Below are 16,942 nucleotides of genomic sequence, written 5' to 3'. Positions count from 1 at the left end.
TAATTTTTTTTAGAATTCGTTGAGATGACGTCATCAAATTGTTGGTAGGAATGATTAGCCAAATTCTGGATACCGTTTTGCCTACATGATATTCCTAATACACATACAAAATTTGACAACAATCGATCTGGTACTTTCGGAGATTACGTGTCTATTAAAAATTTATACAGGCGACAGACAGAGAGAAACGGGAGATCACTTTTTTTCCGTACTCTAGGGGTCTTGAAATATGTATACTTTGGATTTGTGGCACGAAAATCTTGAAGCGGCCGCCCAAAAAGGCAAATTTTAAAACTTAAATCTCAATTGCTTGAAAGCTACTACCTGTGATCAAGTTCTTTTTATTTACAAAATAAAGTGGAATTAAGGACATCAGATAATTGATTGCTGCACTTGAATTTTTATCGGAAGTGACGACATTTTGTTGTTGTTTGTTATTATCATGGCTCGAACCCATATGAGTAAATTCTCGGAGACCCAGCACATTAGTCTACGTAATTAAGATCATTTATATTGGTGTTATTTATCTGACAGATTGCACAACAAATACCATACGCGTGCTTTAAGGCACTTCGTCACTAATTTAGAACAGCAATCGTTAACGTAAACTCCTGGCCTTGATGTTCGCAGCCCAACTTCCACACGCTTATGAATTACTCCGCTGCCCGAAGACCTGCTTATTATATAAACTTACTATTACTATTGTAAATTTTGTGTTATTCCGACAAAAAAGTGCTACGACCAATTTTATGGTGTCCTTACACAGATGTAATTTTATAGATTCTTCGTCGTATAATTTTGTATCCTGTGCAGGTACTAATTTTGAAGAAAATAAATCAGTTGAAATGAAGCACAAAAAGATACTTTTTTAAGCGATGAAACAATTTTATTTTAATGATGATAACTTATAATTATTATTCATGAACTCAAATATACTATGAATAAGCATATTTTATAGTATTGTTATTCCCCGCTAGTTTCTTTTATTTGAATATCTTTTCTCGTTAATGCCAAGGCAGCAAAAAAAAACACTCGTTACAATAAAAAATACGATAACAATAATTTTCTACACAGATTGGTTGGCATAAAGTAGACAGAAAACAAACTTTAGCTATCTACTCAGGAGTTTAGTGTTTCTGAAGGATAACAAATTCACTTGTCGGTGGCTGCTTGTAATAGATTTGTTTGACAATATTTTTAAATTTTCAAACAGACGTCATTTATTTTTTATATGGATAAATATATTGGTTTTGTTTGTTCAATTTGTTGAGATTAATTTTTGGGATTATCTATTTTACTGAAAAAAATTTTGGTAATACATAAAAAATCACATTTAAATTTGCTCCACCTAAGCGGATCAGTTCTATTTTTTCATTAACTATATCGATCAAGACATTAGATTTGGAAGGCTCTTCTTACTTTCAAACATCTTACTAGCTACGTAAATTCTTACCTGTAACTCTCCCTTTCCCTGTTGGGACTGTGGCCTCGCGGCGACGGCGCCTTGATCGCCGTCGTCGTGACCGTGGTCACCGGTGGCGGCGGTACCGCCGCCGTCGTGGTGCTCGGCACCGTTGCCGTGATGGTGGCGGAGCCGCTGAACGGCGTGTGAACCGCGTACGGAGCGTACAGCGGTTGGTACGACGACGGATGGTGGTACTGTCCCGCTCCGGGCGCAACCGGAACGTTGGCCGACGTCGCCACCGCCGGACTGTCCGTCCTCATGGCGTGGCTGGCGGCGGCGGCGCCCGATGTGGAGTCCGGAAGATGCGCCATGGGGGCGGCGGCCGGCTGGGGCATCGTCACCGGCGGCACGCTGACTGGAACACTAGCTGGTGGTGGTGCGGCCGCCGACGCCGGGGCGTCACCGACGGACGGCGGCATCGCCGACGGCTTGATGGCACCGGGGGCGGCCGTACTACTTGCGGCCGCCGACGGATGCAACGGCGGCTGTTGTGCGGGAGCCGGGGATGGTACGGGCAGGTTGGGAGGGGTGGGGGCGGGAACTGGGGAACTGCTTGTGCCATTGCTCAACGGTAAGCTGGGCGGTAAGGCGCCGGGGAACTCCCGTTTCCTAGACGCCGGTGTCGAGGCGAATATCACCGAGCTGGCATCGGAGCCCTGAAACAAAGTTACGATTTAAGTCGGGTTGGTTATTAAATGCGTTTTAAAATGTTTACAAATTATAGTGTTTGTGGTTTGCTTTCATATTTTATTGATTTTCAGTCACGGCAATCCCAGCCTTTCATTACATAAAATTGTTGTTTTAATACTTAACCCATAAAGATAATTACATGTATTTGACGACTGATCATACATTGTATAGTTTCATAAGTACAAACTCACGTAAGTAAATAATTGTAAAAGTTATTATTAGACTTGTGAAATTTAGTAGGTATACGAAAAAATATTTTGGTGCATCAGTTCGTAAAGTCCATGTAGAGAAATTAAATTTATTGGAATGATCCTGACGTAAATAAATCATAATGTTCCAAGTTGGTCTAAATTTTAATATCATTATTTTTTTGTAGCGAGTTAAATTGCAGCTTCATTAACTTCTGTCGGGAGTACAAAAACAATTATGGGATTTGAACTTTATTGTTAAGGGACCACATCAAAACATTGTGGATTATGAACTGGTATTTTTTGTCTAATTCATAAGATTTATTTGTCTTTTCTTTCGATATTGAAGTTTCCCATTTACGATGATTAAATTAACACTTATGTAATAATTTTTGGGCGAAATGGCATTTAGATATATGGAACAAATATTTCTAAATCAATTATATCTTACAGTTAGTAAAATTCTAAAATTAAAATAAATGAAGGATCGTTGTACGATTTTTGTCAATTTTAAGCAGTGTATAGTTTATATAAAAAAATAATGTTAGTATTGTTTAAGACACATTTGTACGTTTGTATTTACAAAAGAAGCAAACATTGTTTTATGGTTTTTGTTATGACGTTAATTTAAGACTTTTGACATGTAATCCAGATAAATAAGAAACATGTTTCATTTGAAATAATTACTCCGCATTCATTGTTAAAGTGGAGTTTCGATTCTTCATTCTGGTTTGTTTTTATACCGATTTCTGTTGGTCCTTTCATCTCAAAGACACATGTAATGGTCTGCCTTCTTGACTATGAAAATTTCAAAATTTTCAAAATTTTTTAATAAATGCGCAATTGATAAGCACTGAAATTAAACCTATCTTCAAGGCATTTGTCAAGTGTAGTTCATAAACCGTCGGTTATGTCTTCCAAAGTTTTGTGAATGAGGTAGATGTACTCCAGGATATTATTTTTGTATACTAATAAAATATTACTACTTCAAAATTAAACATCCTAAACCACTAAGCCACAGAACCAAACTAAAGATTGTTTATCGAAGTTTAGAGGATCCTTACCAGAGATCCGGTCAAGCATTGCCGGGATCTGCACACTTTTTACGCAGAAACTCGCTATCTGGATAGATCTTTTTAGACGCGAATATTGTGTAGTTCTGTACCCAATCTATTAAGCGGCACGATCAAATCTAGATTAATCGCTTTATTAAAATTTTGCAGTGCTAACGATGCCGTTAATTTTAAAGAAATGGTTTGGAACGAAACGTCATAAAATTTAATCAGTCATACATATGAAAAAACCGCGAAAGTTTTTAGATGGACTACATCTATTTCACTGTAACGTCATGTCATTGTTTTAGGATATTTAATATTATAGGTTCTAATGCAGACTCTTGAGACAGTTTGACCTTGTGGCCCTGAATACAAATTTTACCTGTAGGGGAAACACACGCAGGATCTTCATCAGCGCTAAAGAGAGAAAGAATAATTGTACCAATCAAATATCCCTTCATTCTGATTATATCATCAATCCGTCGCGCACATTAACTTAAATTATCCTTCCTCGCTGATCCCAACTTCCATTAATAATAATAAATCGCTAATCGCGTCGCCCTCATCAAAAGACCAACAATAAAACAATCTTCTACCCTCCGCGGTGGTGATTTCCTTTAATCGCATCGCTAATTACTCCAAGTGATAGAGAGAAGCCGCCGGTCGGGTCCGTTAAGGAGATTTCCTCCGCCGCACCCGATAACCCTAATCACCCCCGTCGCGACCCTCAGCCCTTCCTGCCCACATTGCACTGGATATCCCGACTAGCACTTAATTGTGTTTTAATGAATCATTAAGGTGCGGATGGTGCCGTATTAATTGCAAACTCGGTTGCAAGCGCTTTAACAAGCTCGGTAATTGCGCTCCCGAGGAATGGGGACGACGCGGTGGCGGCGGCATTCGCACCTATGCGTGTGTTAAAATGAGGAGGTCACGCATTTCATCATGGCTCTTCATTAAGAGCCCTTGTGTGGAACAGCGGAACGAAAGGGTGCACGCACTACAAACGAATGAATGAGTTTTTTATTAATAGCTTTTATAACTGTGCTTTGTTGGAGAAAACAAACACGAAAATTTCTCTCGAGCTTTGAAAATCTTTGGGGTGTTGAGCTCGGCAAAATTAAATTGGATTTTTATTTAAACCTCGCTAATTAATCATTTAAGAGATTTGCAAGCAGCTTCAATTAAGTCTTTTGTGATGGAGGAATTTTTATAAAATATACTTTATTGAGCATTTATAAAAGATCGCGTTGGAGTTCCAGCATCAAAAAATGTTTTAAATCGGTATGAGTGTATGAACAGTTTCGTCTAATTAAAGCTCTTATTCAGTTACTGGGCACTTTAAAGACTTTAGGGTTGTATAAATCATAAAACGTGTCTATAAATAATTCTGGTATCAAGAGTGGCTCTGGAACTTTTTTGTCACGTGTTTTGCAACGACATATTTCTAGAACTCCAGATCAAATATGTGGAGAGGCATTAATTACGCCGAAGAGTCAAATGAAACGTAGTAATAAGCGATGGCTATGATCACACAAAAGTTCAGAAACGAGAGAAACATATACTCATGAATAAGTAAACTGTAAATACACAGTTAGTTTCCAATAATAACAGAATAAATAAACTGTAATTACTGTTTCAACAATTTATTTTGTCGAGTTAGTCTATCATTTACAACATGATCGCTGCAATGTCGGTAATGTGTATTTGTTGTTAAGTACTTAAGAATTACTACATCACATTACAGAATATAATGGGCTACACCAAACCATTTACGGGTAATTTAGGATTTTAAAATGTCTCATCTATTTTATGTAATGGCTTGTCAACTTTTGTAGTTAACGATATCTGGTTTAATATTTTATAAGATGCCTTGAACTCTGCGCTTTCCTCGTACACATACCTCACTTTTCAATACTACATGTGTAGGTGATACTTGATGACCATAGTAACCATTCGTAGTAAGAACAGACATAAATATAAGATATAAATAAGTCTGTTATAAATAATTCAGTTTATAGGTGTAAAAAATTACATGCTCTGATGTTCACGGTTGCCTAAAAGCAGAGAATAACAAAACATGCCAGACAAAAAGGTGTTTGCCGGAAGCAAAATTTAGATTTAACTTCAAACAGTTAATTACAGAAAAAACTCCAACAGTTTAGTCACGACATAAAAAATTGCTCTTCACGCTGGTAATCCTTTTGAGTTATCCGATATACAACAAAGTAACAAAGTTTTGATTAAATTCAAAATCTTGAAAAAACACATCAACCGACTGTTTTCGTTTACCCTTGGATGCTGCCAAGTTACATTCGTTTTCATAAGCCGACACAGCTACACATTAAATTAATATATCACTTTGTCACAATACGTAAACGACGACTGTGAGCAATTATAACCAAGGTGTGAAATCGAGAGGGGTTAAGGTTCATGTACATGTATTCCACTCGTGAATTTTCTTACAAGTGTAGATTTCCCTCTTAGTTGCAAGCGATAAAAAAAGAACGACTGACAATATAGCGAGAAACGTCACCACAATTTATACGTAAGCACGCTTTACTGTTGTCTTATATACTTAGAACGGCAATGGTTACCGATATAGAGTCGTTTATACAAATATAAATCTTCAATAGTGAGATGTTTATTAATGCAATTGTGTTTAGTAGTTTATGTCTTTGTATCTTGATAACATAAGTAAAGCAATAAAAGTTTTCCAGCCAATTCAATGTCAATGCATATTTGTAACCAATGCACAATCTGAATTGTTTTAGATAATTTGTTTTGGTCAGCTACGCTTGTATTATCATCTAGATTGTGATGTGATACAGTAAAAAAGGCGTTAAAGTTGCTTATGTTGTTTTTTCTATATTATCATATAAATACGAGATCCGGCTGTGAATATACAGTGTAGACACATAAACAAATTGCAATCCTTTTAGCAATCTAGGGATCTCTCCAGTTTTCTAGGAATTTATCTGCAAACGCTCCATTATCCGTAAAGTAGAAAGTTTCTTCATATTTTATAGGAGTATTTAATTTTGGATTGCGGTTTATAACATTATCAGTCATTTCACAATTAATTAAAAAGTGCTTGAAAATTACGATTTTTATCAATTATCCACTACCACAATATTGAATATTGCTGAGATATTGTCGTTGTGACATAACCATGTAACTCTAATTATGTATACTCAAATATGGCAAGTGTGCTCACTACAGTAAATTAAGTATGTAGATGTTAAAACTGCAAATTCCAAAAACAATAAAAGAAAATGTTATGCTCCATTTAAAACAGAGTCTTTACGAACATACATCATGCCCACAATAACTGATATAAATAATCCAGCTAGTGGAAAACAAAGTATCTAGCTTGTTCAATACGACTCACTTTATCTTGTCAAACTGTTTACACCTTATCTTACTGCAGTTGCACCACACAAGAAATGAAATATAGGAAAGCGATATAAATCAAGTAGCCTGTAATGACGTATTTTGAGAAATATAGAAATAATAGTAGAGTGGAAATACTACGAGCAGAGCATGTTAAGTCATCACAATCTGTCATTTACGCCATGACCACTGGCAAATCATTTGCAATAATTAGATACAGTATACAGTTTTTACACGTATTGAAACCCATTGAGTAATCGGAACAGTATACAGTTAAACCACGAAAGAATATTAAGAATTCGCTAGAATTATTTTGGAATTTACAAAGATTTTACTGAATTTATATCAGGTATGAAAAAATTGAGATTCGAATTCACCATGACGCAAGAGATATCCGGATATATTAAACATGGAGCGAATAGTGCTTGCTATTTTTATAAAGTAATTGTTATTAAAACTCAACGCAGATTCGTAAACCACTAGTGCCACAGCGTATTATTGGATTACATTTAAAATATTTTAATGTAGAAACTTTTGAAATGAAGTCAACAAATTGTTGGTGGAGATGATTAACCAAATTTCCGTAACGTTTTACGCGATATTCCCAACATACATATAAAATTTGAAAGCAATCGATCCAGTAGTTTCGGAGATTATTATATAACAAAAATCGACGATAGAAAGACCTACTTTTTCGTACTCTTGAGATCATGAAATGTCGAGAAAAAATGAAAGTAGCCATTCCTCGAATGTGCCCTATTAGGGGAGGGTGTGGTAAGGCGGGGATATGATGTATGCTCATGACAAAGCACTCTAGGTCAATGCAATAACCACTTAAATGACCCTGTGCTTGTGCATATTTTCAAATTCTTTTTCACTGCACAATTGTATTACAATTTTTTTTTGTAAAAATACCCAAGGGGGCAGGATGGGGTACCCCTAAAGGGGAATGACGGACTATATACTTCATCTCACAGGAGAATAAAAGAAAGAAAATAAGAAAGTTGAAAGGTCCAAAAAGAAAGAACAACAGCAGACTAAAAGAAAAAAAGAATGAAAATATACTAAAATCAAGAAATCGCAGATACAGATTTCTTTTCTCATAATAACGATGACTCTGATAATATTGAATGTCTTTACTGCCACTCGTACTCAGACTCTATTGAAGGTTGGGTTTGACTAAAATGTCAAAAATGGGCACACTGCACCTGCGTTGATGTTGATTATGATGACAAGGAGGTAGTCCACGTCTAGCAATTATGTACTATTGAAATTTGGTTTTGTTTCTATTAAAAGTTATTTGATTGTTAATTGATGTTGATTACGTAAAATTTTATAATTGCATTTCTATATCCCACCTTGTCCCATAGGGTAACCCATGTTACCGCATCTATGGGGCAAAACAGGGATTTTTTTTTGTTTAAACGTTAATTACATATGTCGAAGTAAGTAAATCCATGTTTCTACTTATGTCTTCAATAATTGTAAAGACTGGTTACCAAAAGTTAATAAATGACAGGACTTTTTCTCTGCCTATGAAATTCTTGATTTTATTGTGTATCAAACTTTAACTACCTCGTCTTGCCCCACCCGCCCCTACAATACTTCCGTAGCTTACGCTTAAAAATAATAATTTCGGATAATCTAGATGGTTCACAAAAATATGCAAACCAAATGTGATGCAACAAGTACTTTTCGAAGTCTACTTTATTAGGTTCGTGGTCTTGATTACGTTGTCAAAAAAATAGTCAATACTTTGATGAAATATTTGTATATTTATTTAAAATAAATTTTAAAAAATAAGATTACATATATCACAACTTCCACACTTTATTTAAAATTACGAAAATGACCAGTTATTGTTACCACTAGCATATTTTCCAAAAAAAATTCGCGAATAGTGACAACATTGACAACAAATTAACCAAATGAACGTCAACGTCCTACACAGAACCCTTAAAAGAAAGTAGAATGTAGTATGTAATGAATAGTATCAATGATAGTGCCCTAAAATCACGAAAAAATCGTCACCACTGTCTTGAAAAATTATAGTGATGTAATTTTTTTTTTCAGGATTAGCTTTTCCTCAATGCAATTTCTTAGCCGATCATCTGTGTCCAACCGGGTCTGGTAGACTAACTGCTTCATCTATCCTCTCAAAAAAAAAAAAAAAAACACGCATGGATTATGGTCGGGAGACTGTGGATCTTCCCCATTTTTTTTTTAGCCAACCATTCACAGAATGACGCAACTCCTTTTGACAAATCGTCAGGCTTTAAGTGCTGTACGCGTTGGACATGATATAGTCTGTTCATTTAAGGTCCTTCAAACTACAAATGTGGAAACTCCTGCTTGGTATTCCAGTCTTCGCACACTTATGCCCGGATTTTCTTCCACGATATTTAAAATTTCGGGTTGCGTAAGTATTTTGCGTTCCGTTGGTTCTATGACGTGGATGAAATCTTTGGCGAAAAAATGTCAAACATTTTTCACGTGAAACTTTTTGTTGTTGACTAGCGAATTGCCGTAAACCAGTAACGCAAGTTTTGATCAACTTTTTAGCGAATTTTATCTAAAACGAAAGAACTTTTATTAAGGCGATTTCCCATTTCTTTTTTTTCATACCTTTCAAAAAGATCCCGCATAAGACCTTTCAATTCTTCATTATTAAAGCTTTAGCACTTCAGAAAAACGGCTACTTCTCATCAATACCGAAAAGTTTTAACTTGGAGGGTAGTGCGATGTCACGAGTCAAACAGTTTTATTTAAGAAATTAAACGGTTTTAGCAGTTCTAGATTAACGCTGAAGTTTGTGAACAGATGGATGAAACAATGAAAAAAAAAAGCTGGATAAACAATAACGTAATCTTCGGCTTTGATAGGCGTTTGTAAATGATTATTATTATTAATGCAGAAGTCAGAAATGAGAAAAAACAGTAGAACTCATTTTTTGTTTGTGAGAGTGTTTCGCATTTTTCTTTGATCCGTCGGATCACTGGCGCTATAACTTATTGTCTGGCGACAAAATCCCTCCTTTAACGCCACTTTTGATTTTACAAAACAACTAATACAGTAGTTCAGAGTCTTAAAGTTCAATCAACAAGAGAGAGGTAATTTCACTTCCATTTTCTTACTTGATTATTAAAGGAACGTCGTAGGAAGTGAAGTGAGGTGAAAAGGTATTACGTCAAAAACAAAGCAGGTGGGTAGTAAGTTAAAACAGTGAAAGAGTTTATCCACTGAAAGCCCTCTCTGTAGTAGTGAAATAAACTACTACAAAAAGATAATCGCCGTATAATAGAATTAGTTCTAAAATTCGCAAGTAATCTCCACTGTAATCACGGAAGTCGTAGAATTATAGACTGGTGCTTTTTGTGTGAATTTCGTTCTTTAAAGATAACATTCATAACCCGTTATTATGGCGGTTATCTATTGTTCGTAGTACTAATCTGATAACTTAAGTAGCAATTTTAAATATCTTGGCAGAAAAATTTATTGTCAATAATTATACATTTTCATAATGTGGTGTTACCGTTCTCTTATTTTGAAAGAAATGTGGTGGACGACAATTATTTACACGATTTTAACTGATTTGGAACCCTTTTTTGTGTGCATTCAATACAATTCATTCTAGCTCGGGCAAAATATTGTCAGAAGTCGTATCTCATTCGCCGTCGTATCATAAATACAATGTGAACACAGTGGCACCATTTGCGGCTGAATTTCGGTAATGGGAATTATACACTGAATAATAAACCTTTCATAAATATCCACACTACGTAATACAGCCCGCTTCTGATAACACGTTTGTATTCAATGTCTGCATTCAGTACAATCCAAGATGCATTCGAACCAACAACCAAACTTCCGGGACGCTTTTACCGTCATTTCAGCGCACATACACCAACATATTTGCCCATAAAAAACGTTGTTCCCACTAATCTGTCACTTGTAAGCACTCGATCTCTCGCCTTCCTCGACATCGTACATTCCTCAGCGACGCTCCTCCAAACAAATCCACCCTCGTTACAAATATGTGTTATTCAAAAAAGAGTATAACCGATGCGCCGTCCGTGTAATGCTGGTGTGTAGGCTGCATCTTCCTGTGGATTATCGATTGCGGCGCGTTTTTAATTGCGCGCCTGGTCCTTGCAGCAGCGTCGGCGGCGTCCCGGTCTCGTCTTCAGAACCCACTTCATTAGCAAGTGCAAATTCGTCCGAAAATTCGGGCGACATCCGACATCGGTATAATTACGACGACGTCGTGTTGACAAGGGACGCTCGTATCAAAATAACCGTCGCCTGCGGCGCCGCTATATATAAATTTACACACACCGAAAAGCCACCGGGACGATTATGTCGGTTTTCCAACCGGTTACATGTGTATGCTACTACAATTTTTATGTCAGGCCGAACTCAGTGGCGTGGATACCAGGATGTTTGTAAATTATGAAACTGCAACCAATGTAGCGCTGATCTTTTCCCACTTTATTGTTTAATTGTTGCGATAAAAACAACGATTATTGGATTGTGTTCAACACTTGGTGTAATTTTTATCCTACGTTGTAATTTATACTCATGGAAAATTAAATCTTTGAAATCACTATATAACAAGTTGGACAATTGGTACAAGGTAGGTCTCAGAAAAAAAAAAACAAAGAGAAGGAAGCATGACAGAATAAACAATAAGAAATTTAGCAAGAATAAATTACCCGAATAGTTAAGTAAAAACCTGAAGATGAAGGTGAAGCTTAGTTCACATATGTATAAGGAACTCATGACAGACATTAAAGTTGTAACACCATCAAAATTTGTGAATTTATGAACCTAGATCGTGTTAACGGTATCTCTCGTATATGGAAATCTATTTTTTGTGGATTTGCGGCCTTGACATTGCTGCCGAGTAAGTTCACACACTTAACACTCTACTTAAAAAATTCCACTGTCAACATTTCTTTTCTTTCTCTTTTAGCGTTTAAGATTATCTACACTCAACTACCTTCCCCTAACCGCCAAAAAATACAGCTACGCCACTGAGTCGGCCCCAATTTTTTCCATGTTGTTGTACCATATCTCTGCACGAATTGGCGTGTTCGCGACCAATTTCCTTTCTCCCTTGCCGATATTCTATCCACCACACGATATTTAACGTCATAATCAAATCCGTCTGCTGTTTAACCGCGAAACGACAGGCGATCATCCATCATGATCGCAGGGATTCCGCTGCTACATCAAAAGAGATTCCCGCTGCCACCACACAAGCAAAAGACGACCGTTTCGTATTGATTTGCTCCCCTACCCCATCGGGCCCGCCGCTAGTCTTTGTGCGGTGGTGGCGGCGGTGGTGCTGGCGACCGCGGCAGTGTATACAAAACTCTGAAGGTTTGGTGTACGTTTTTCCGAAACGCTACTTTTAAACTCACGCTAGCGTTATACTAAACGCCTTTTTCGCACACCATCAATCACATTGGGGTTTAATCGGTACCAACGATCGGCGAATGGTACACACACAATACGATCAATGGCATGTTTGTGTGTCAAGTAACTTTTTAGCAATTCTTAGTATAATGCTTGTTAAAATTTCGTCTAATACAAGGCTAAACACTTTTTGATAAGTTATAATTACGATCAAAAAATGTAAACAATTGATGCCTCCCCAGAAATTGGATTGTGTCCTAGCGAACCAGATTTTTGTCACAAGTGATGGTTATCAATAACTGATCACATCATTTATAATGATCATTCATGAAGGCACGTATATTTTCTACCGACTTGATATAAATACATATCATGTAACTACCTGGTATTATGGAGAAAATACAGTATTCAACTTGTTACTAAGAAATTATATGATAAACTATCTCTGCGTGGAATCGTTCTGAGACCATACGACCCGAAAGCTTATTATGGGAAACGCCGAGGCATAAAAAACTGGGCAACACAGTTACGGTCTCGTGTTTTATTCATGAGGCTATAGAAGAAATTGATAGTGAGCAGGGTTTCCTATATGTATTTCATGAAATTACACTGGTAAAAACAATGACGTATGTAAACGTTAACCGAATTAAATTCTTAAATACGGCGATAAGTTTTACAGCTCCCTGATAAGACAAGAAATTAAAATTAAATTTAGGGCAAATGCAATTATATCACGAAACCAAAAAATTTCGTCCAAATTTTAAAACAATTATTTCAGATGATGTGAGTTGAATTCATCCTAACTGTAATGCACAAAGGAGATGTTAGGCTTGGTTTATTTATAGGAAGAATTTTCATTACTACATATATTTATTGATTAGTGTATAGACCCTTATTAACTTAAACATTGACTTTTTAAAACAATATGTATAGTGTTTTTTGTGTAGCAGATTCGGGTCATATAATAAATAATACACACACACACAAATTATGCATAAGAAAGAGTCAACACAGAAAGAACAACCACTAAAAATCTTATAAACGAAAATTTTTCCAGTGTTCGAAATATTAAAAAAAAATCTGCTTCTTCGCATACATTTTTTGTATAAATTTCAACCGTATTTATTAGAAAATGAGAAAAAAATTCCTAGCAAGCTCCAGACAAGTGCGGGATTATATACGATGACAAAATGAAGCCTTAAATCCTACAAAATCTTTATCGTAAAGCTAATAACAAAAACAGCTTTATGGAACAAATTAAAAGTTTTAGGTTTTACAACCCACTACTTTATCGCGACGTGATTAAAACAAAAATGGAATTAATTCATTTGTCATTTTGTTTTCTTAATTTAGGAACATCAAGTGTTTTTATTTGCACAAACATGGTTTCATTAAAAAATTGATTACGTAACATTGTTGCTTTTTAATCGTTGGAAAATAAGACTGCTAAGCTAACTTTTAGTTTGTTTTTGCTTTGAGTCATTAGTTCTGTGCACAGATGTATACGTCGATACGTTACTGTATATGTAACCAATATAGATTATATAGAAATTATCAACAATAAAGGCAATTGCTGACACTAATGTTAATTCGGACGGGCTATCAAGAATTTAGAAAACGGTATGTTTGAAAAATGAAAGTTAATACAAAAAAAGTCTTTAAAATGACTTTTGAAACACATTAAAGTCAAGACGTAAAAATTAATAAATGATGATGATGATAACACTTCAAGGAAAAGACTAATTGAGCTGCTAATAAAGATACTTAAGTTACTAAACACGGTATATACGTTTTGATTAAAGGATTAAGTCTGACATTGTAGAAGCTCATAACTGAAAACTAGTAAATTTAAACAAAAATATTTTCACTTGACTCATCGGAGATTTCAAAATCATGATAACAGTGGGTATATATTCAGGTTGCATATTGATTATTATAATTCTGAAAGACAAATATTTTAGAAGTTGGACGAATTGATGAAAAGAATTAACAATTATTGGTGGTATTCATATACATATTTTGCATGTTTTATACATCGATTTTCGATCATTTTACAGATACTTATTTATTTTGTTGTTATATTATACAAAAAAAAACTGCCTCTATGCTCCCTAAACTCCGAAGTGGGAAACGTAGTTGAAACCTGTCGTACATATTCTGCATGTATGAGTATATTTCGCATCTATTTAATGCATATTATATGCACATATTTTAGTCAAAATCCATGCACATAATTCCGAAGTCTAGTCATGATTATTAATGGTAGAATACAACTTCAAACGAATTTCGAAATAACAGATTTGGGATCAGAAATTAAATGTAATGTAGGAATTAACCTGGAAAACTTCTGGACTTTTAGTTAACATCGATTCAAACAGAGCCAATCATTTGTTCCCAGAATATCGTATAACAAAGGTAAAGAAAGCGCTTTAACATTTTTCCATAATTTCAGCAAATTTTTCACTGTCTCAACAATAGCATAAAGGGTCTGACAATTACATTGTAACTTTTTCTGGTAACAAATTGTTGAATGTTCAAAACGATAAGATCTACCATTACTAAAAAAGAAAGGTCCCTTGCTAAATAAACGCAATGTAGTTCGCGTGACAAAGATATACGATAAGGTGATGAATTCAAATGAGGAAAACAGCTAGCTTCCAGTACAACAGGATGTCAAAAAGGCTGTGAACATACATTTTACCGCATGGTAAGAATGCAAAAACTAGTAAATATGGTTCAATAACTTTGATAAGAAATCATTTTACTAACATTCCATATTGTAACTTTTAGATGATGTGTACTTCGTCTTATTGTCTTCAAACACGTCGAAAATACTCGTATTTGAAAGCGACAAAAATGATCATAAACTCTAGAAATTCGACACGTAAGAAGTTAATCTTTAGCGATCCTATCATAGTCATCAGTCACAAACTTCGCTTATTACTTGGTCGCAGCTTTACTCCTTTACTATGTCCTATATATATCCGTATATAATCAATACCTGTAAATCCTCCACAACTTAGTACAAATGCACAATAAATCAAATACATTTCTATTGATAGAATTGTTATTTTTATCTAGGTCATAAACGCGTTTAATCATCTTAATCCACCACACTAAATTCGAACTAATCATCGAGGTCAGATCGTGATTTTTCCACGTCAAAGGATTACCCCACAGATCCACCCAAATCAACAAATAGCACGAATATGTCCCTCTATTAACACCAATCCTCGTCAAACCCCGGCGGGGACGGTCCTCGACTAATTAAGAGTTAATTACTCGCCAGCTGCTAACTTTAGATACGGATCTCTCTTATTATTATCGTCGATAAGAGACACTTTCACCTCATTATAACGGTGCATAACAGGTGTAAAATTCGCCATACACACGCACGCCATTAACAACAGATCCTTGCTTGTCAAGGTGAAACTTCCCAGCAACAAAAGAGAGCCGGGTTAAATTTTACAGTCGTTCCGTAATTTATGTGATCGTTAATTAAACCTTTTAAAATGTTTACAACGACTCATGATAATAAAACACGTTGGCCTGTTCGGCATACCTGCACGGGCAAATCGTCGGAAGGCGACGTTAACGGTGTGTCGACTGTTTCCTGATGGCCCTCTTTCTCCTTGCTCTCGGACGTTTCTTTGCCCACATCTTCCTGAGGGTCTTCCTCCTCCTGGAGCCTCACTATGATAGCTATGGCGGCTGGTTAGGGTCGCCTCACCGGAGAAGGCGCATCGTAACAAAGTAGACACTGGTGCGGTTTAAAAGTTTATGCGGTTCTGGAAGTGTTTTTAGTCGGTATTTTCAATACGAAGAATAAAATAATGGGTCATTCCAACACGCTGGCTTTATTAAGTTGAGGCTTTTTATAAACGCATGTTTTATGGGATGCATTAGTGTTAAAATGTTTCTCGTGTTTGTTTGGAATTCTTTGAACAACTCAGGTCGCAACTATGTTTTCACTGTTAAATTGAAGTACTGCATCTTCTATGTCAGATGAAGCATCTATCAATGTCGAAACGTGAAAAAATTACTGCCGAAGGTGTTTAATAGCACGTAATAGATGTCTTGATGAGTGCTTATTTTGTATTTTACCTTTCAACAATTACGCGTAAGTACGCTGATGTTAGATGTGTTTGTTACGACATAGTGAATCATTTCTTATTTTAACAATTAGGTTTTTTACACTTTTTATCTGTGATAAAGAACCATGTTTATTTTAACTTTGGCAATTGGGATCAGTTCTAATTAAATGTGTTATCTGCAGTCGTTTAAACTTGTGGATTATTTTCCAAATTAATCACAGTTATTAAAACTGTTAACACTTGGTTGTATGTAATTTCAGGTCATAACATTGCCAATGAAATCTAAAAAGTGTGTCCCCACGATGACAAATTAATATTGGTTTTGATAAAATTAGGAAACGGTTAACAAGTCAATTTAAGTAATTACGATTTACCACTGCTATGTACGTCGTCAAATTTTTCTTTCAATAGGGTCGTTCCATATGAAAACACCAAATGAAGCGCCTCCACATGATTTTTGATTTTGATGAAAAAATTGAGGGTGCTCTTTTGGTAACAAATATGAAAAACCGTCATCTTTTTTTTGGATGCTTCACTTTCGATCGGCATCCATTAGAATTTTGAAATTGTGCCATTTTCAAACTCTATTGTTATGGGCTGTAACTTTTTTACTATAACACGTATTGAAATGGTTATAAT

The 16,942-nt window shown here is 35.7% G+C and overlaps 1 protein-coding gene across 4 annotated transcripts in view; it reads right to left on the bottom strand.

Annotated features, from left to right (window-relative positions):
- The window catches only part of LOC135131631 (autism susceptibility gene 2 protein-like), a 108,748-nt gene that overhangs the window by 25,911 nt on the left and 65,895 nt on the right, over nucleotides 1-16,942 (bottom strand). For all 4 annotated transcript variants that reach the window (XM_064059458.1, XM_064059457.1, XM_064059459.1 and 1 more), the window contains exon 6: nucleotides 1,454-2,121. In XM_064059458.1, coding sequence (XP_063915528.1) covers nucleotides 1,454-2,121 — 668 coding nt within the window. The remainder of the gene's footprint in view (nucleotides 1-1,453; nucleotides 2,122-16,942) is intronic.

The sequence above is a fragment of the Zophobas morio genome, unplaced genomic scaffold, assembly GCF_036711695.1.
Source record: "Zophobas morio isolate AGI-343-1 ecotype UQ-CSIRO unplaced genomic scaffold, CSIRO_AGI_Zmor_V1 ptg000021l, whole genome shotgun sequence".
NCBI lineage: Eukaryota > Metazoa > Arthropoda > Insecta > Coleoptera > Tenebrionidae > Zophobas > Zophobas morio.
The sequence above is the reverse complement of the archived record's forward strand: the minus strand, read 5'-3'. Positions and strand labels throughout refer to the sequence as shown.